Source organism: Mastomys coucha, unplaced genomic scaffold, assembly GCF_008632895.1.
Source record: "Mastomys coucha isolate ucsf_1 unplaced genomic scaffold, UCSF_Mcou_1 pScaffold20, whole genome shotgun sequence".
Taxonomy (NCBI): Eukaryota; Metazoa; Chordata; class Mammalia; order Rodentia; family Muridae; genus Mastomys; species Mastomys coucha.
In genome coordinates, this window is record NW_022196903.1 from 109,904,249 (window position 1) to 109,925,764 (window position 21,516).

A 21,516-nucleotide genomic window follows, 5' to 3' on the forward strand; every position below is an offset into this window, starting at 1 on the left:
CACACACACACACACACACACACACACACACATACACACATAAACACACATATACTCTCTCTCACACACAAAAATACATTTGATAAAAATATGCTTTCCTTGGGTTCAGAGAAAATATTCCAAGTAGTTTCCATGAGACAGAGTGAATACAGGTAAGCAAAGTTAAAATATACCAATAAAGTACATTTTTTTTTTCATTAAAACCCACAACGGGATTTTTTTTTTCACAATGGGATTTTTAAACTGTTTTAAACAGTAAGAGTTTTCATATAATTCTAGTCTGTCAACAGTTAAATACTGTCACTGTAGAGCTCCATGGTCACCCCCACCCCTTGTTGCTTAAACCCATATCTCAAAGAATACCCTGATCTCCAAAGAGGGGCAGCCCCCCAAGAAAAGGACCGGCCACTGTCCCCAGGGCGCAGCACCACCTCTGCAGGGAAGGCCAAGGTGCTTGCAGAGCTCCCCCCCAGCCCGCCCCCGCACACTCAGACGTACTTCAGGATGAACCTGCTGTCGCTGACGGGCACATGAGAGCTGGATGAGCAATCTTCCTTCATTTTCAGCTCTCGTACGCAGACCCGGAAGTCACCTGTCAGAAAGAGGACGAAGAATGTCGTCTTACTTAGGGTTATTATTGATCAATGCCAGTGGGGGAAGGAAGGGGTTAATTCAGCTTACCCTTCCACATCACTGTTCATCATCAAGAGAAGTCAGGACAGAAACCCAGGGCACAAACCAGGAGGCAGAAGCTAATGCAGAAGCCATGCAATGGTGCTACTTATTGGCTTGTTCATGAACCGTGGCTTGTTCGGTTTTCTTTCTTATAGAACACAAGGCCACCAGCCCAGGGATGGCACCACCCACAGTAGGCTGGGACCTCCTCCACTAATCACTAATTAAGAAAATACCTTACAGATGGATCTTATGGAGGTATTTTCACAATTAAAGTTCCCTTCCTTTTAGATAACTCTAGCTTGTGTCAGGTTGACTAGCTAGGACAGGTGTGCTGATGGGGGAGCAGGAGGAGCCACAGTCAGTGTGGCCCAGCACCGATATCCCTGGTAAGAGAGCATTTATCCACTCTCGCATCAGACCCATCCAAATGCAGGCTGGTTAAAGTTGGAAGCATCAGGTCAAGGAGCCAGCCTGCCTGTCCCTCCAGAAAGCTCTACAGAATAGATCAGTCCCTAAACATTTTAAGCCACATACTCTTTTCTCTTGGGTGGACATTCTAGATGGATGTTCTAGATGACACCTTCTTCTAGGCTTTTCTAGAGCTTTCCAAAGCTACTCTGGTCCTCTTTCTTCCTTTCCCACTGAGCTGGGGTGGTGATCCCATCAATTGCTTTGGAGTCCATCCGTTGGGCCAGCTCTCCCAGGGGATTCATTTGTGTCTCGCTTATTCCTTCTGGCCTGCAGAGCAATTCTGTGAATTGTCCAATCCCTACAACACTATGAAGCATTAACTAATATTCCCACTTTATGGGTGGGAAAACAGGACAGAGGTGAAGCCAAAAATCAATCCATGAATGACAGAGGGTACTCTTTAGACCCAAGAGTCTGGATAGTTGATTCTGCTCTCTTAACTTTTCCACTCTTTATATGTTCTTGGCAAATTCTTAACTCATGTCAAGCCATGTGGAGCCTGTGTCAAGGCTCCAGGTTCTGTGGCAGACTCAAAATTCAAACTCTTTCTGTCTCTTTTCCACTTGCAACCATGGAAGCACGGGGGCCTTCAGGCCTGCCCATACATACTGCTTCCATGGAATACGAGGTACAGGATCCTTTCTCTATCCTCTGGCTTCCTTTGAACTACAGTTATTATCCCTTATGGCATGTAGGGGTCCCACACCTGTGACTGAATGCCCGCTCAGCTTAGTCTTAAACCTGACTGGACTGTGGCCACAGCTTATAAAGTTTTAGGTAAACAAACAAACAAACAAAAAACTTGCACGGATTCTCTTTCTGTCAGAATATGCATGAACAGAAGACTCATTTCTTACCAGATCCTAGCAACACAACACCTCACTATTTCTTAATGAGTGAAGAATTTGATCAGCTCACTTCTCCCTGGTGTGTCTGGCTAGATAGCATAACTGTCTTTGGGGCATTTAATGACTATATTATTAAATCAAACAAGTAAAACAAGAGTGTTAAGTTCCTTAAACTCAAGCACTGATACCCTGAAAGCCTGTCTGACGACAGAGGTGGCTTCTAAGTGACGCTAACAGGTGCAGAGAGCGTGCACATAAGGGACATGGATGCTTTGTGCTTAGGCAGGATGAAGTCAGATGGTTAGATTTCATCAGCTCCTCAGAATGGCATTCAGCTTAAAAGTCACCAGCTATTTATTTCTACATTTTTCCACTTAATAATTTGAGACCATGGTTGCCCTGGTTATAGAAAGTAGAGAAAGGCAGGAGTTACTGCTTCCTGGCTGAGGACCCTTACTGAGAGTCCTTCCTGCTTGCTGGGCAGTAAGATCCAATGGAATCTCTGCTCTTCGCCCCCTTGATTCCTCGCCTATTACCCTTAAGACGGACACCTTCCCTAAATGGACATTTGATGACGGAAGCAGGAGAATTACTGTTGGCCATGGGAAATGGGAGGACATGGGGGAGATGGGTTTAAAGGCAACCTTAGAACTATCCCATCAACACAGCTTTGTCCACTCTAAAACGAGCCCAGCCATGGCTTGAGGAGAAGCCAGGCCCTTTGCAGGGCAGGCTTTGACCTACATAGTAACACAGCACTGCTCCAACTGAGATCAGAGCTGGGAACTCCCTGTGTATTCTCGTTGACCCAGCAACAGAGGTTTCAAAATAGAGCCAGTTCCCTCTGCTTGGCTTGTTGAAAGTGTGGGTGTACTCTTTGTCTGGGTGGTTCCTTAAATGCTCCTGAGCAGAACTGTTTGGCCCTGGGGAATGCCCTGAGTTGGGGTTCCACAGACACATGGTGGTATAGAACTGTTAAGTTTTAAGCAAGCTCATTACAGGAAGGAAAGAGTTTACTTAGAAATGATGAGATGTGGCGTTTCCCTTGCTTTCCTCTGCGTCTTCATCCGGTGTTTGCCATGTCCTTCACGAAGCCCCAGCTTTGCCCACCACACACAGCCCTGTGAGGCAGAGGACAGTGCCACCAGACAGAAGAACTGGTAAGGTAGTACCAAGTTCAGAACCTTAGTAAATCTCAAAACTGAGAACACCCTGAGTTTGAACGAGCTCCTGACCAGGTTCCTGTCCTGCAGCACGTGACCATGACACCTCACTAAGAGAACCATGACAACTGGTCACTCTAGGTAGCACAGAACCTAGAGTTCTCCAAGCTAATGAGGTATCTAGAGAGGCCCCGGAGTGTGTTTAGCCAATGAGCTTCCATTCCTGGGCATCCTTTCCTACAAAAGGTATTTAATCTCTGGTTCACCCTGAGTGATGCATTTTGAACATATGAGTTTTTGTCCTCAATGAATAAAGCAGTTTGGACAAGCAAAGACTGTTTCCTTCATCAAAAATCACCGCGTGGTGATGTGGAGGGGGGGGCGGGGCTTCATCAAACAGAGCCTTGCCTAAGTCTCCTGTAGAAGGCTCCTCCATACTCCTAGCACTCACTCAGAGCTGGATTCCCCCAATCCCAGCCTCATCACTGGCTCATGGGCCCTGATTCCCAACTCCTCACCGCCCTCAGGCTGTGAGGACACAGGAGTTTGAGTTGAGAACTACATCTTCTGCCCATCCCAACCCCTTCTTCCCCCACTGTTTTTACCTGGAAAAAGACCTGCTGGGACCCCCCTATCCTAGACTGTGTTTCACCTTCCCTGAGCTGCCTGTAGGCGGCCTGGCTCCCCAGCAGTGAGGAAGAAACGCAGCCTAGCACCCCTGCATTTCACCTCCCTAAAAACAGCACATAGGCAGCATATTCATTCTGTCACAGCAGCGAGGTGGAAATGGAGACCTACACAGCCTCAGAGTGCTCGACAGTCTCTCCTCTCATACAGCTTGTGAGGTGCTAGGCACCAAGAGTCTCTCTGCCTATCCTTAGCTGTTCTTCCAGCACACAGGAGTGGAGCAAGCCCAGGCTGGGTTGGGGCAGAGTTTCTGACCTGAGGACTCTTCAATATGTATAATCCCATTTAAAAAGTGATACCCTTAGGGCACCAGTGCAGTGTGTGTGTGTGTGGGGGGGGGTGCAGTGAGGGGGTTGTGGGGGGGCAGTGTGTGTGTGTGTAGGGGGGGTTGATGCCCTTCTGCCTCATACTTGTCTATGGCCCACTGTGGGATGACAAAGTGAGTACAAGATTCATAGGCTTCCCCATAAGTCAGTCTTTCCAGAGCTGTACATTCAAAATGTAGGTCAGGCTCATTCCTGTAAATAGTTTAGGGACAGTTGTTACAGAGCCCACAGGGAACTGGGGACACATTCCTCTTTTCAAAATGTGATCTTCTGGTTTACTCCTAGGAAACTGGAAATCAACTTGGTTTTACTTGGTTTGGATTGCTTTGGTTTTTTCAAGGCAGGGTTTCATTATGTAGTTCTGGCTGTCCCTGACTCTCTTTGTAAACCAGGCTAGAATTGAACTCACAGAGATCCACCTGCCTCTGCCTCACAAGTGATGGGCTTCAGGGTGTGAGCCACGACGCCCAGCTGAAATCTGGGTTAGTATGGGTTTGGTGCTTTGGGCAGAATCACTTGCTGCCCCAGAATAATTATGTAAAATGATGAGCAATCTTTCACAGTTCTCTGAACTTGGGGTCATGTTACCTTTCTGCTATAAAAAGGACATGTGTGGATCCCTTTCCCGATGGTGCACTAACAACCGGTTTCCTGACAGCTACCCACAGTCACTCCAGCGTGAGTACACACATGATAATTAGAAGCGAGGCTCTACGTCACATATGAGAGCAAATGTGTGGTACCCGGGCTACCTCACTTAAAGAAGTATTTCCCAGGTCTACCCATTGTCATGAGAATGCCTACATATTTGGGTTCTTAGAGGTTATCATGAGTGGTCCTCTTCTTTCTGACCTCTTCCTTCACAAGTCTGCTGTGGTTATATAGAAAACCCACTGGTTTTTGTTATTTGTTTTTGAGGTTTTGTTATTGTTGTTGTTTGTTTGTATGGTTTTTGTTTTTTTGTTTTTTGCCAACTTCCTTCCCTGTTACTTCGCTGAGTGTGTGTAGAGGTTTTGAGAGGTCTCTGGGGATTCTTTGGAGTCTTCTAAGGCCAGGACCATGTTGTCTGCAGATGGGAATGACTGACTTCTCCCCTTCCAATCTGTATCACTTTTCTTTCTTTCTCTTCTCTTACTGGTCTCTCTAGGACTGCAAATACTACATTTTGAATAAAAGAGGAGAAAGACAGCACCCTTGCCTTGCTCTAGATTTTACTGGAAATGCTTCCAATTTCCCCCTACTTAGTATAACATTGGCTATAGGCTGGCCATCAAGGATTGCACCACCTATTATTCACAATTATTTCACAACAATTAATGTTGTGAAAGTGGCTATATTACCAAAAACAATGCACACATTCAACACAATCCTCATTCAAACTTCAATGGCATCCTTCACAAAAATGGAAAAAAACCAACTCTAACATTGAGGCAGACCCAAAGAGTCAAATGATTCTTCGCAGGAAGAGCAGTGCGTGAGGCACAGCCACACCTAAGCACATTGTATTCCTTGACCATCATGCAGGAATAGCCGAGCAGATCTTAGATCCGAGAGCAGAACCAATGACCCAGAAATAAAACACGTAGCTACGGCAAACTAGGTGTCTATCAAAACTTTAAATAAGAAATAAAAATGGCCAGTAAATACTTGAAAAGGCATTCAACATCCTTGACTATTGGAAAAAATGCAAATTAAAGCAGTTGGAATGTCTGTCATCATGAAAACAAATACTGGCAAGAATGTGGGCAAGGGGCCTCTTATTTCCCGCTGGTGGGAAAGTCAATCTGTGTGTTCACAATGGAAATCAATGGAGATTCAATAAAAGAACTAGCCTAGGGCCCAGCTATGCCACTGCTATGTATATGTCACTCCAAGGGGTTCTAAGTCAGCATACCCGTGAACTTTTTGTTGTTGTTGTTGTTGTTGTTAAGAAAAATAACCAGTTTCTATTGCCATTAATACACAGTGTTAAGAAAAAGATACATAATGGATGGAGCTAGAGATCATGATGCAAAGCAAACTAAGGCAGACTCAGAAAGACAGAATCTTAGATTCTCTCACATATGGAACCTAGATTTCAAATTGTGAACTCCAGTCCTCTGGAAGAGCAGTATATACACTTAACCACTGAGCCATCTCTCCAAGCACCATACATTTCTTTTTTTAAAGAAAAAGAGCCAGTGACTATTGCCACAGTCAGCTGGAAAGTCTCATGTTCTAATGATGCAGCTACTATGTGGTTGGCCCCCCGTCCCTGAGGGGTTCTGTGGATCAGAATCCTTGACCCATCCACAGTGGATTTGCATTTGGAAAGGAGAAGCCATCTCTGCTGGGCTAAGACACTGGAGTTTCAGGCATTTCTTACTGTAGCAAAACCCATTCCAGACTGACTAACATCTGGAAGGGTTCCATTAAAATTGTATACATTTAAATATATTTAAATTAGAAAGTCATTCCAAGCACTCAGGAGGCAGAGGTCAGTGGATCTCTATTAGTTTGACACCAGCCAGCCTGGTCACATTGAAGTCTAGGCAATAAAGGCTACATAGTGAATGAGGGGGAAGGAGGGGAGTAGAAGGAGAAAGAAGGAGGGAGAGGAGACAATAGTTAATGGGAGGTATGGGGGTGGGGGGAATACAAATGGAGCTCACTCTTGAAGGACAGTTTGTGGCTTTGGACTTATGGCCTGCCTTAGTTTACAGTTTCTTTACTCTCATCTTCAGAATGAGAATCCTTCCTTTCTTTTACTTCACTGTAGCAGCACCTGCCACAGGAGGTAGAAACTCCAAAGTTCTACTCCAAAGGAGTAGAACTCCTTTAAGTTGAGCAGTGGTTACTTGGTGACAGAAAGGCCTTCCTAAGGGGGACAGGGCTGCGATCTACTAAGACCTGGGTGGCTGCAGATGCATGCCTTGTCTTTTGAGCCTTGACTTTCCCATCTCTGCAATAAGAATATTGCTCTCTGCTGGCGTTGACGTTTCCTCAGCTGCCATGCTCCTATTTAAATGGGAAATGTATGCAGGTAAAACTTTGGGGACTGCTTTGGTTGACAGTAGGGCAGTTGGCGGAGAGCTCATCCACTGGAGCACCAAGTGATGGCTTGGTGTTTGTTTTTCACTCCTTTCCCCTCAGCAGGTCCCTGAGGACACAGCACCAGCGACTCAGAGGAGACAGGATGGAAGTAGGGAAGGCCCTGGTTTCTTACAGGGTAAACAGAGAAGCTTGGCAGGGGAGGACTATGGCACAGCAGCATGGGAGGACTCAGGGGCATAATCATGATGTAGTAGGGGGAGGAGTTCGGGGGGTCGAGTTGGGGGGAGGAGGGCCATTTCAGCAAAATAGGCTCTCGCAATTATAGGTTGCAACTATAGGCAATAGGTCTCATGGGGGAGGGGCCTAGGGTCCTTAGCAAAACAGCCTCTGTACTGAACAACAACACGTGATTTAGTTGTTCTCACCAGCTCCATGATGAGAGCCTTCAGTGAGTCACCTGGCTTCCTCGGATGTCAAACACTTCCTCCCTGAGTGCTACCTCATACTCCATCCCCACTGAGCTCCACAGTTTGAGCTTTGGGATGTCCCACAGACTCCCCCCCCCCCTTTATTTAACCAGCCTTGCAGAAATCAAGATATTCTAGAGATTTGTTGCATCTTTTAATCTGCCTATGGGACTATTGAAACAATAGACCTTTACCAGGTGGTGGTGGCACACGCCTTTAGTCCCACCACTTGGGAGGCAAAGGCAGGTGGATTTCTGAGTTCGAGGCCAGCCTGGTCTAAAGAGTGAGTTCCAGGACAGCCAGGACTATACAGAGAAACCTTGTCTCAAAACAAACAAAAAAGAAGAAGAAGAAGAAGAAGAAGAAGAAGAAGAAGAAGAAGAAGAAGAAGAAGAAGAAGAAGAAGAAGAAGAAGCAGAAGAAGAAGAAGAAGAAACAATGGACCTCAAACAAATGGGAGTTTCCCCAGAAAGCACATGCTGGGAGAAGGAAAAGAGGAACCAGAGGGGAACTTATCTCTCAGAAAGAGGTTTCACAGAGTCCTCATAACTGGTTTCACAACCTTACAGGACCAAACTGAAGCCCAGACAAGGTTTCAAAGGTTGGCAGGACCACACCTTAACCAGGACTAATTAGAGGTGCATATCCCTGACCCTCTGTTCAAATTTCCCCTGCACTTCAGGACTCTGGAGGTAAAATGGACTTGTGGGGTTCCCTGGCTTTCATTGCCTCTCCTCCCATTGAATAAATCCCGTTTTTTTTTCTGTTTTTCACCATCTTTCTTTTTTTGAGACAGGGTTTCTCTGTCTTACAGCTTAGTCTGCCCTAAACTCGCTCTGTAGACCAGGCTGGCCTCAGACTCAAGACATCTGCCTGCCTCCCTGCCTTCTGAGTGTTGGAGTTAAAGGCGTGCACCAGTTCAGTTTTCCACTTTTAACTTGGGTCTTTGAATCTGTGTACTGAGACAGGAGGCCACAGCTGAGTTGTGGCACAGGTTCTGACTACAGGTTAGGTAACACGTGAGCATTGGCTTGCCTTTAAGATCCCTCATTGGGTTGATTGAAGCCTGCTGTCACTTACTCTTAAGCTCACAGTGTCTCAGTGAGTCACAGTATGCCTGAGGGGTGACTACTGCTGTCAGGGAGAGCTCGAAGAGGGCTCACATCCACTCCTGCCAGGAAGCAGAGCTGCGTGTCTCTCTATTCGGAGTACTTTCATGAAACATCTTCCTTAGTGCTGAATCTCCCTGTTCCTTGGGCAGGGTGTCCAAACACAAGCATCTCCAATGGTCTACTTTTATTCTTTTGCAATAAAAACCCATAATCATAATCTTATCTGGAACCTAATGTTCAGATAGATGCTTCTTGGTAGAAATAGGTGAAGAGAGACCTGGCCTGCCACCCAGGCAAGTCTGAAAAGCAGCCCCTGATAGAACCAGACAGGCCAACTCAGCAGGGCCACTCCCCTCCCCCAGCAGCCTTTGTCCTGGTCCTGCTGGGCCCCTACACCCCAGCAGGCACAGCTCAGGCCTCCTAGCTCACTTCTCTGGCAGATAGATGCTCTCTCTGCCCCTCAGAGGAGCCTCAGGCAGTGTGGCATACCTGGCTACCTTCCCTCTATGAACAGACAATGGGTGAGTTGTCTGTCCAGACTTTCTGCTTCAGCGACTTCTCTGTTCTGCCAGCACTCGGAGGCAGTGACAGCTGGCACACAGCCTGCTGCTGAGCAACAAAGGCCACGGAAGCTTTTACAACTCCTAGGTCCAGGCCTCTTTTCCTTTCCACAGACGGCCGATTTTGATTCTTTACATCACTATGGGATCTAGTCCCTCTGAACTGGCTGCAGAAGGAGCAAGGGGATGGATACCACTGGAGCGGAATACTCAGGAAATGAACTTGAGTGCACCTAAACAGCCTTTTATTATGAGCCTGCTTTTCAGTCTGTAGAGGGCCCTTCCCAAACTGTGGTGAATGTTGATAGTACTGTCCTCACGTGGCAATATGGGCAATGGGTCAATATCTAAAATAAAATGTAAGTTGGTCAGTGAAACCAGAGAGCTTGACCGTCTCTGTTCTAACCTTTCCTGGCACGATTCATCAACGCAAACCAAGTAAGAACTAAAGTGGCTTGAAGCAGCAAGACAAAGGAGACGGGGCCAGACACAGCCAAGGGCCTCTCTCTAGCAGGGAGGGCTGCTAGGCCAGAGGGAGGCAGATGCGTGCTACACTGCCCTGCACAACAGGGAAGCCTATGGCCCCTGCTCCTAATGCTGGGGACAGGAGCCCAGACACTGAAAATAATGAGCCTCTAAAGATCATTCCTGCACCTGTCAGCCCTCACAGAGCCGGAGCTTCCCCAGAGAGCAGCCAGCTGTCTGCTGAGGGGATCCGGCTGGACACAGGCTGTCTGTCCTCAGTTGTACAGCCACCTAGATAGCCTACTGCTTAGGCATAAACAGCAGGCAGCCACTTAGCAGCTGCTGCCCTCTCCTGCTGTCCAGTTGCAACGGCCTCTCTTCTCCTCTCCCCTGACATTACCTACCTCTGGCTCAGCCATGACCCTCGTGCGGTCCTAGGCTGCTCAGTCCCACCAGCTGGGAAAGCCCTGAGAGGCTGTGTATGCTGCCAGCTGGAAGTGATGGAGATCCAGGGAAGACAGACAAAGTACAGCCATCACAATCTCCCACGCCTACCATGGTAACTAACCTAGCCAGGCCACCTCTGTCATGTCACCTCTATGGTCCTGGTGACCTTATATGAACCCTTTCTGTCTTACATGTAGGCTTCCTTGACAATGTTTCCCTTCCTCCAAAGACACAGGCCCTTGTCCTTGTCCTCTCTGCGGCCATCTCTCCTCCCTTGTGACTCCCTGAGGTAAATTGCAGCCCAGAGGCAGAGCCCCACCCACACACCTGCAGGGCAGATTGCTGGTTTCTGCTGTTGCCCTCCAGTGTTCTTTCCTGTAAGCTGAGGTAATAAAGTAATTTCCAACCCTCCCTCTCCCCCCTCATACAATATTCTCATACTTCCTGGCCCCGTTTCCCCACCACTGCAATCCAGGCTCACTCCCTACTTATGGAAGAGACAACTCATAGAAACAGGAATCTTCCTAGCTATGGTTTGGGTGGCCAGATACTCAGATTGCCCGGATCCAGGAGTGCAGCCCAGCTGAGCAGACTCCCTGACTATTTTGTGCTAGCTACTGCCAGGTTGTCCTCTACACTGTACTACCGGCTATAAGCATGCAAGCTTTAGCCTAGTCTGTGCACCACGTGCAGATGCTAGGAGAGGTTTCTCTGGAGACGAGTTGCTATGTCTTAGAATCCCTTGGGTCATGGATTCCTTTGAAAAACATAACACCATCCCCCAAAAAGAAAATGTGTGAATGTGATTGTGCTCCTGTGTACATGCAAACACACACACACACACACACACACACACACAGAGAGAGAGAGAGAGAGAGAGAGAGAGAGAGAGAGAGAGAGAGAGAATGTCATATAACTGTAAGTAAATCAGGATGCCTGTGTCTACTTGCCCCGGATCCCAGCCTGAGAATGTCTGCTGCGACTCAGAGAAACATTGTGGCTGAGATTTTCTTTGTCACTGACTTGGTGTGTGACCTCAACTGTTGTGCCATCTCTAAGCCTTGAGTTAGCTAGTTGTAGTGGCAGCTGGTATAGAGTGTCTCTGGGGCATCTAAGGGACTATACCACAGGCCATCTTTGCTACCAAAGGTCAAGCAAGGTCAAGCACTCCAATTCTATCTCAGGGTATGTCCCAGGGGAAATCCCGAAGGCAGGAAGGAGATTCAGGGAACTACGAGTTTGGGGAACTGCAAAGCTTCAGACCAGCAGTGACTTCCTAGTTGCTGATAGTTTACTTTTAAACGGTTTCAAGGGCTGGCGAAGCAGCTCTATGTGTAATAAAGGTGCTTGCTGCCAAAGCCTCAGGACCTAAGTTTAATCCTCAGAAGTTATGGAAAAGTGGACATGGAGAAATGTCCTCCACACATCTGCTATGACCCACAGCATGCACAGGTACACATGTACATGTTATCTCTCTCTCTCTCTCTCTCTGTGTGTGTGTGTGTGTGTGTGTGTCTGTCTCTCTCTCTCTGTGTGTGTGTCTCTCTCTCTGTGTGAGAGAAAGAAAGAAAGACAATTTCAAATATTTTCTTCAACATACTTTTAGGTTAAACAACTCAGCTTTCCCAAAGTTCTGGGCTCAAAGCTCACCCTGACTGGGTTTGTATGACCCTGTCAAAACCTTTCTATTTTCGAACTGAAGTTCATCACCAGTTAACACAACTATGATCTTAGGACTTCATCCATAATAAACACTGTTAACATTGGGCTTCAGGCTCCAGAGAGATAGTGAGGTGCTGAGGAGGGAATGGAGTACTCAAAGAGGGGAACTGGTCCCAAGAATTAGGAGACAGGTGGAGTTTAGCCCTGAAACTAGAAGTGAGTGGCATATTGTGTAGCCCTTTGGTCATGGCCCACCACACCAACAGCGACAACAAGTGTCTGGATGAGTAATCATCCTAGCGTTGGCTTTCCAGCTGTAAAATCTTAAGGTCCTGCTGAAACCCCTTCTTGTCCTACCTCTAAGATCGTGTCTCTAGGAAACTGTCTGAGAGGATGATGAGGTGAGCGCAGCTGTAGCCGACCGTTGGGGTCACGTGTCCTGGTAAGATTTAGCCCCTAAAGTGCCTTATCCTAGTAGATGTTAGGCGCAGTGCCACCCTCAGCCCTGGCTGGAAGCCCGCAGTGCGCCAGGCTGGCAGGGGGAGGAGACTCGTGCACTGCGGCTAGGGGTACAAGTGTTCAGGCTCTAGCGTCCTGCCTAATCGCAGACCCTAGGTCGAGGGTGCTCCAACGACGCCCACTACCTTTGCAGTCTGAGCATCACTTACCGTCCAGTCATCGCGCAGTCCAGAGGCCACCAGCAAGAGAGTTCGCCAACACCAGAATTGTGCCGGCTCCGACTCCTGAGCCCTGCATCTGCTGCAGGGATCAAGTCCTTCCCAGCTCACCCTAGACACACCTCTTCCCGCCCCCGAACACGCCCCTCTCCGCCCAGGGCACGCCCCTTCTCTCTGGTCAACAGCTTTGCCTATCAGCCCATCTAGTCCTTCCAGGGTGCTTGGACTGATGCCCTTCAAGAAGACCCGAGCATTTGCTCCCTTGTTCGATCTTTACTGACACCACTAAGCGCTCCGCGCGCCACTTAAGTCCCCAATCCTCGAGGGCACTCCAGGACGCATAGAGAAAGCAGTAGCATTGGGCCCCCAGGGGCCGGCGGTCTACAGGCGGAGGCCAGGGAGCCTGGGTAATGCAGATACTTTGGTTTCAACAAAGACTTCTGCGCAGGCGCTTCAGCTACTACTGTGCGCATCCTAGGGAGGGTGGAGTGTGTGTGTTTGCGCGCGAGAAGCCCGGGACATTTATTTATTGTTCAGGTGGCACCTGCAAACCAAGTTGTCACTTCTCAGAAAGCTACATTAAGAAATCGGAGCTGGTGAATTAAAAAGGTTAGCTTCCTCTCTTGGTCGCTGTCTTCTGAGCAGATTGGTCAGTGCCAAGGCAGAGCCCCGGGCAATAGGCTGGGAGCTCAGGGAAGCTGGGCGGTTGTGAGGCAAGGGAGCTTTGTTGGCCTCTATTTTATTTCATGGTTCCTAGTCCTGACCTCCGGACCTCTTGCCCTCCTCAGCAAAGCAAGTCATCGGCTCACTCCCTGGTTTCTAATCCTCTTAAAGTCACGGAGCCACTTTAGAGTCTGAAGTGGGTCTTCTAAAAGTGTAGGTACTCACTTGAAAACCGGCGGCATTAGAGTCATTGGACCCCAATTCAGCACACTGCCAATTATGGCTGGTGAAGAGATGGCAAAGAGATTGTGCTCTGCACTTTACTTCCTGTGTCACAGACTGTCTACCTGCAGCAGGCTAAAGATGACCAGCCTGCAGTCCCTCTTCAACTTAGCTTTTGCTTGTATTCTTAGAGAGTGATCCATTCCCTGCCACCTCGGGTTTCCTGTGGTTGGTGACCCGTTGTTGGGATATATGTTTCTTTCCACAGCCCAAATGTTGGGCATCATCAGAACTGAGATCGTTATTTGGGAGCTTCTAAAAGTTTGGACAAAGCACATGTATGAAATTCCACTGTAATTCCCAACTTCTCCAATACATCCCTGAGCAACTGAAGAAGTAAACAGCCTGTGGGCAGGGCGAGTCTCCCTGGGGCTCTCCAGCGGGAATCGTGCTCTCTGCCCTGGTTCACCCAGTTTCCTCCCTCACCTGGCGTGAGGCATAGGCCTCAGGTGCCCTGAACCCTCCTTGTATGTTTGACGTGCGCTGCTGGTCTGGTCTGCTGTTGCTCCACAGCCCTCAGCAGCCTTGGTTAAATTCGTATATTTCCCCTGGAGAACAAACTGCCTTTCATGGAGACTCCAGTTCCTTAAGTAGGAGGGGCCACCCCGCTGCCGAGAACTGGCTGCCTCTTACTTATGGTGGAGTCTGTGGCTACACCACAGTTGTCTACTGAAACATCTTCGTCTTCTGTGAAGAACCAAAGGCAGGAAGGAGGGGTGGGAGAGGGAGAGACATTCGAGAGAAGCCCACCTATTAGGCACAGGAGCATGCTAGTGATGGATCACAACTGCCTGTATTTCCACACTACACTTAATTCACAAGAGGATTGGTATGGCTAGAACTGTAACAGGTAACTGATAAAATATCGGGGTACAGCACACATCGTATGTTGTATTTTGCAGAAGTTCTGCTTTGTTATCTACGCTTCAGCTGCATGTATTAGATTGTGGCATAAGATGTGTGCCACCATGGGGGGGGGGAACAAACTAGTGTCAGTCAATCTTGACAGTCTTCATCATGGCTTTCCTAGTTACTTTGAAGCTAGAAGTGGTCTTCACACTCCTTCTGGGCATGGAGAGGAGACAAAATTCAAGAAAGAAGGGCTTAACGGGAGGGTGGAGAAAACTTTAGTTTTCTAAGTAGAAGCAAGAGCTGTCTCCCTTGCCTTCTTGTCTCGCGTGGATATAATAAACAATGTCTGCAGTGCTAGCGGCCAATTTGAGATCATAACAGTACGTCCACATGATTTAAAGATAGTAGATTATAAGGGAAAATAAAACCTTGGTCTTTATTAAACATCTTCGCATTGCTGTACTGTCTTCAGTAAGGTTTCACAAAAATGGTGGAATAATACGTGTGACACATGGCCAGTGTGACAACTCCTTCCCAGTCGATCTTGCCTCTTCAGTTTCCTCCCTTCCTGCCCCACTCTCCCTCCTGTCTGTTCTGGTCACTATAAACATGACTCTCAGCCTTTGCACTTGGTGTTCCTTTGTCCCTAGGTCTTTTCTCCAGACACTGCCAGGCAGACCTCCTTCAGGTCTTGACTCAATGTTTCTTCCAGATCTTCTTGGGCCCTCAGTATGTCCCTCCCAATCCACAGATACCCGTCTCTGTGTCCCATATCTTCATCTTGGGCTCCCCAAATGAGGAATGCCCTTCCCTCAGCTGCTGAGCACCTGGTGGCCATTGGGTTGTGTCAGTACCCAGTGTGTGCTCTTGGTTTCCTGTCTCTAGGCAGATTCAGGAAAGACACAAACTCTCCAAGTCCCAGCTCCATTCCAGGTAAGGCATGGATAGTGTGAGATTGGGGTCCAACTTCTGGTGGCACTGTACTGGGGAGCACACTGTACTGGGGAGCACAGGAGTGAGTATTGAACCCCTGTAGGTTTCAGGGGCTGAGGCCTCACAGAAATCTGAAGTACCATAGCATAGGGGGCATTAAGGAATTTCTGCAAGGAGCTAGTGGGAGGCCCATTCTTACAGCATTCGGCCACTGGGATATCTTTAGGAAGCATCATAGTCCAGGGTGATTTGCAGGGTCTGTAAAAGGGATAATGGAAAAACTCTTGTTCCACTCTTTCAAGCAGGAGCTTAGAAGGGAGAATTTTGGCTTGATTTGCAAGTGGGGGAATTTAAGGTGCCCTGGTCCCGCTAAAGCTCACAGCACAGCCTGAGATGAGGCTGTCACCCAGGGCCTCCCCTGCTCTAGGGTGGCTCGAGGCATCTGGGCACCCGGTTCTGTTCTAAGGCAACTGGGAAAACATCTTTGTTCCTCTGTTCAAGGCCTCATGTGCTGAGATACAATTTAGATACATGAATTCTGAAACATTGGCGAATAGATTTTCATATAAGTGATTTAAGACAAAAATCACTTTACTTTGTATTTCTTTCCCTGTGGGGGGTTCCAGGACTTAGGTCATCAGTCTTAGGGGCAGGCACCTTTCCTGCTGAGCCATCTTACCCACCCACCCACCTTTTCTGAGACAAGGTCTCATATAGCTCAGGCTGGCCCGGAACTCACTATGACTACATAGCAGAGGATGGTCTTCTCACCTCCACCTCCCAGGTCCTGGGATGACAGGAGTACCATGCTTGGCTCTGAGAACCATTTTCAAGGCTATTCCTTTAAAAGAATAAGTTGGACAAGGCAGAGGTGGCACAGGCTTTTAATCCCAGCCCATGGGAGGGAGAGGAAGCAGAGGCAGGTGGATCTCTGAGTTTGAAGCCAGCCTGATCTACAGAGTGAGTTCCAGGACAGCCAGGGCTACACAGAGACCCTATCTCGAAAAACAAACAAACATCAAACAACAACAATAACAAAAATAATAAGTTAGACTTTTGAATTAAAATTAGTTATTGATTTCCCTTGTCCCTTGGCAGATGGCTTTGTGTGGTCCTTCTCAATGTCTCTTGGAGTCCCCATCACACCTCGTTGCCAGTGCTCTTTGCTTGGATGTGGTCCATGAGTGAGGGCATTCTCTGAATGTGTAGGAAGTTTTGTGAGGGCTTGCTCTTGGATTTCAGGTAATTGCTCCAAAATTCCGCATCCTGCCTATCTACCTCTTCTCTGTCAAATGGCTTTCAGCAACTCCGTTTATTAAAGTGCGAACAGTAACTCTGAGTTGATATGAGACTCTCAACCTGTACTGGTGCCTGGCTGGAAGTGATCCTGTATTCCCCAAATGGACATACATTCTAATGGCGTACTCACAACTGCCTTCTCGCTGACTTGAGCACGGTTTTCTTTCTTTATGGCAATGCTTTGGAATTGCCTTTGTACCCCTCGCCAGGCAACTTCCTGATGCTAGCTAGTACTGGGTTTTCCCAGGAGCCTTTGCCAGGTCACGTGGCCGGAAGTGCTGCTGAGGACAGAGAGAGCTGCCTGGGAGCCCTTCCTCCCTTTAGTTCTGGAGGATGAGGACAAAGGTGGAACCAAGAGTTGTTCCCAAACCGTGTGGGAGGAAGGGCTGGGCCGAAGTCACCTTCGGAGAGCACCTTCATTAGCTACCTGTTCTTCTCACCTCCTTATCTTGCTGATTCTGGAAATACAACACACTGAAAGAGAAGGTAACTTCATCCAAGAGTGCAGATTAGAGGGCTGAGGAGGGATTGCCCTGCTTTCCAAACTCTTGCCCAACCCCATCTGAGATCCCCAACCCCCATCCTCCAAACCACTACTACACTACTACACTAGGCTTCACCCTCAGAGGGTGTGGGCTCCTGGAGAGCTTTGGAGTGGGGTGGGGGTGGGGTGCGGGGACTGTTAAGTGCTGTTATCTACCGTGCTATTGCTGTGGATTGCTGCATTAAAAAAAAAGAAGAAGATGCAGACCGTTCAGCATGCATGGGTCCCCAGTGAGCTGCACTTCTACAGAATTCATCTCGGTGACAGCAGAAAGTGGCTTCATGTTGGTCCATATTTTTATTCCTTCTATAAAGCACTGGGCTCGGAGTCACAGCAAATAGTTCAAGGGCAGGAGGATTACAGGAGGACACTACTGCTCTTCACAGAAATCATCAGAGGGCATTGTCCAGTTCCCCACAAAGAACCTGGGGTCGCCTGGGAGCCCTAGTTCCTGAGAATAGGGAGCCTCAGCCAGAGAGACACAGGAACCAGGATCTTCCCTCAAGCCAGGATGTGAAGCCGTCAAAGGAAGCCGAGACCTCCCAGAGGGAGAGACGAGGACCCTCAGGGAATACAGATCACTCGCATACACACAAGGGCCATCTGTCCAGCTACGGGTGTCTCTTAACAACAGAGAATCCCAGGGAATTCACCAAAATTAAGAAAGAGGCTTCTAAGGAATGCAAAACATTCCTAGGGCCAGGGGCAGGCTGGCCTCCAGCCTGTGGCCTTGACATGAAGAAATAAAAGATGCTTCAGTTGAGTCGACCTCCTCTCTCTAACGCTAAAGCCCACCCTCCAAGTCGAGACTGGGTCCCCAAAGGCTTGTGTGTTAGGAGAAGGCAGAGCCGTAGACTTGCTGGACTTCTGATGTTTTCTCTCTATTTTAGAATGGGTGCTGGCTTTGTATCCCAGCAAAAAGGATAAACATTGTCATTTCAGCTGGGAGAGCAGAATGACCCGTGGTTCATTAGTATTCACCAGAGCAATAGTACAGATAAGACCCATATACAACCAGGGGTCAGTGTCTTCCACATCTGACTAACTGGAGCTCAAACGTAAGCTGGAAAAGCACTGCAACTGTATTAACATTATAGAATTTCCCGTTATTCGCCTCTAGGCTTTACAGTGAGAATCACTTATACTGTGTTCCCATTGTTTTATGGAATGACATCCGTCAGTGTATGGAAGCATACAGGAGACGTACATGGAAATACCACACCATTTCATCAAGGGCCTTGGGTATCAGCATCTTTGGGTATACTTAGTGGACTGGAATCAGTGGCCCCGAGATTATGGGCTGGTGGATGGAAGAGGCAGGACCCACAGGCTGGAGATTAAGACAACGGTTGATGTTGAAATCTGAAGTCTTCGCACTGGTGATCTGGGAACTCAGTCAACTGCTGAGTAAAATGGCTGACAGTGATGTGCTTGTGTCATAAAACCTCAGGCTTTCCTCTGGAGCCCACAAACTGGTCAAGTAAGGCTCACTCACACCGAGGAGGCCAGTCTTCTTCTTCAAGGGTTTATTGAGTAATATGTTAATCTCACTTAAAATACTTCTACCATAGCAACCAGACTGGCATTTGATCCAACAGCTGGGCCTCTGGGCCTGTAGGCCAGCCAAGCTGCTGCATGAAATTAGCCATCACACACAGTGATGGCCTATTCTGGCACGTGACCAGTAGTCTAAATTGATTCATGTCCCCATGAGGAAAGACTCCGTGCAAAGTGTGATCCTATAGCAAGCCTTCCAAGACTGCTCGGAATGGAGCCATCCTCTCTTCCTTGTATCTCAGTTATGAGTCTCACCGTGTAGCTCAGGCTGGCCTTGAACTCACAAGCAGCTAGAATTTCATGCTTTAATGTATGTCTCCATGCCATCTGTGGCAATTCAGGGAACTTTTGTTCCTCCTCGGCTTTATGACTTTATGTTATGGATTGCCAAACATTTTCTGTGAATGGGCAATGGATATTTTCAAGGTATCGCAACCACTCAAGCAAAAGTAATCATCAACCATAAGGAAATACGTGGGTGTCGCTGTTTGACAATAAAACTTTATTTATAAAACAGGCAGAAAGCCCAACTCCATTTATTTTCCTCTCCGCCAAACCTGTGGAAGGACACGTAAGCTGCACCATGGCTTCCAAATCTTTTGGGTATAAAGAAACAGATAAAACAAAACAGAGAAGAGTTCATTATCTCACATAATGAAAAGCCCAGACAGCACCAACGGTCTTGAGCTTGGTTTATTCAGTGTCTCAAAATCGTCTTTAGGGACCGCAGTCTGTTTGCCGTCGGCCATCTTCAGCATTTTGGCCCAGCAACTCCTGCTGCTTGTCAAAGGCTTTTGAACTTCCCAAGGACACATGCACATTTAGGGGAAGAGGGATGGAAGGCCACAGCAATGTTCCTACGTTGCTGAGGAATTCCTTGCAGAGGGTTTCTCTCACTACCACTGGCCAGAGCCAGGGATGGGGCCTCTCTGAGGCCGGGCGACTATACATCTGTCCAAGGGGCAGGTAGATGCATAGGGAACTTCAGACTCTCCAGGTAGCAAAGACTGTTCGAGGGAAGAAGCTCAGCAGGAGATAATGACCCATGTTGTGCTGAGCCAGCAGGTGACAAGGAGAGGAGAGAACAGGCTGGACAAACAGAAGGCTCAAAGGGTACACTCTCTGCCAATCACCATGCCCAAGAACCACAGCTCTAGGGAACTGAGAGCCTCCCAGCTAGAGAAAGGCAGTATGGCCATGGGGCACAGTGAGCTACCCATAACCACAACATTAGGAACTGAAAATGAAGGGGAAAATGAGGAACGGCCCCTGGTACAAAGGGGGTTGGGCTGGGGCTGGGGCAAGCCTGCAAGTGTCGGAGCCGAAGAGGATCTTGGAGATGCTGCTTGGGTTGGTGTCTTCTGTCAACTTTACTAGAGATCCCAGGCATGGGAGGCTACTCCTTACAGGCACTGGGCCAAGGAAACCTCACGGAGCCTAGGATTCTTATCCCAGATTTGGAGATGGCAGTGGAGAAGCCTTGGGTGGTTGTTACAACACTTTCTGCCCAACAGAGGTGGGGGAGGGCCACTTCAAGCCTGTGAGCACAAGGAGGCTCATTTGGCAGTAGGTGGAGGGCTCGCTCTGCCTGTTGGGGAGCAGGCTAACAGTGCTCAGGGAAGCAGAACCACAACATGCCTGAGCTCAGTTCCCTAAAATGCTGCACCTATGTTGAGGATTCTACAGACTGGGTAAATAGAACTCCATGGTTGCAGAGCTTAGGTGATGCAGAACTAGAGCTCAAATTATCCTGGGCTGGCTGTGGTCTACTTGTCACTGATCTAGCTCTCACCTCTGTATCTGGCTTACCGTCATCACCTTTACTGTGAGAGCTGTTTCGTGTCTGTAGTCTACAAAGGTGAAAATAAGTTTGTCAAGACCTATTCTGGGAGCTTTTCATGTCTGGGTCTACACAGGCTGGCCCTCTCAACCTCCCTCATGCTCCCTGTTAACCATTTCCTGTCCTCTTCTTCATCTACTCCTTGATAAATGGGGCCACAGGTGACTTAAGTAGAAGAGGAAGTATCTACTTGGGACCGAATGCTTGTATGTCCATCCACTACTCCTCCGCACTCAAAGTCATCTGTTGAAGTCCTGGTCCCCAGTGGGATGGTGCTGGGATGGTGTTAGGAGGTAAGGAAAGTGACTGGGTTATTTATATAGAGCCTGCAGTGATGGGAACAGTGTCACAGTAAGAAGAGACACAAAATGATGATTTCTATCATGGAAGTTGTATGAATCAGAAAGCAGACCCTCCCAAGCCCCTGACCATGCTGGAGTCCTGACCTGAGCTGTCAGAACAGCGAGACACCAGTGTGTGCTGCTTAAGCCTGGGTTGCACTGTCTGCTTGTCTCTGCTGCCCAAGCCAAGCCAGGACATTAGGTCAAAGCTCTCCTGACTCCAAGATGAGGGGAGATAAGAACAATGTCTGTCCACCTGACACAGGTCACCGATGGCAGCCCACAGAAACAATTCCACCAAGTCTGGCCTGGTAAGCCAGTGAGTTTATAGTTTATCAACTGGAAGATGGGCTCAAATTCTACCAGAAAGCCCAGGTTAGTATCAGTGGTGACTCTCAAAAGCTGCATCCCTGGGCATAACTTTAAGGCGAGTCTCCCCACCCTGAGCATCACTGCTTTCGCAAGGAGAGGGACCTATGGATCCTGTAACTCTGGCTTTCTGGGTCTTCTAAGTTTCCTTAGCCTGTGGGTCTTAAGAGTTCCCATCCCCCAGCTAGAAGGGAGTGTTCCAGGGGAGACACTTCACATCAGGAGGGCCTTCTGAGTGAG

General features: G+C 48.2%; 1 protein-coding gene and 1 long non-coding RNA gene across 5 annotated transcripts in view; one reads left to right on the forward strand and one right to left on the reverse strand.

Moving 5' to 3' along the window:
• The window catches only part of Rassf4 (Ras association domain family member 4), a 43,932-nt gene extending 27,071 nt beyond the window's left edge, over window positions 1-16,861 (reverse strand). The window contains exons 1-3 of one of the 4 annotated variants that reach the window (XM_031383080.1): window positions 16,756-16,801; window positions 3,015-3,118; window positions 499-592 (exon numbers count right to left, since the gene is read on the reverse strand). In XM_031383080.1, the coding sequence (XP_031238940.1) occupies window positions 499-560 (62 nt within the window). In that variant the 5' untranslated portion in view covers window positions 561-592; window positions 3,015-3,118; window positions 16,756-16,801. Of the gene's footprint in view, window positions 1-498; window positions 593-3,014; window positions 3,119-12,587; window positions 12,992-16,755 lie in introns of those variants that run through there. The other 3 variants (XM_031383078.1, XM_031383079.1, XM_031383077.1) reach the window with 3 other exon arrangements.
• A 49-nt stretch (window positions 16,862-16,910) lies between these two features.
• LOC116099456 lies at window positions 16,911-19,246 on the forward strand. Its single transcript, XR_004122251.1, has 2 exons — window positions 16,911-17,111; window positions 17,484-19,246. It is a non-coding gene; the product is annotated as an uncharacterized LOC116099456 (long non-coding RNA).
• The last annotated feature ends 2,270 nt before the right edge of the window (window positions 19,247-21,516 follow it).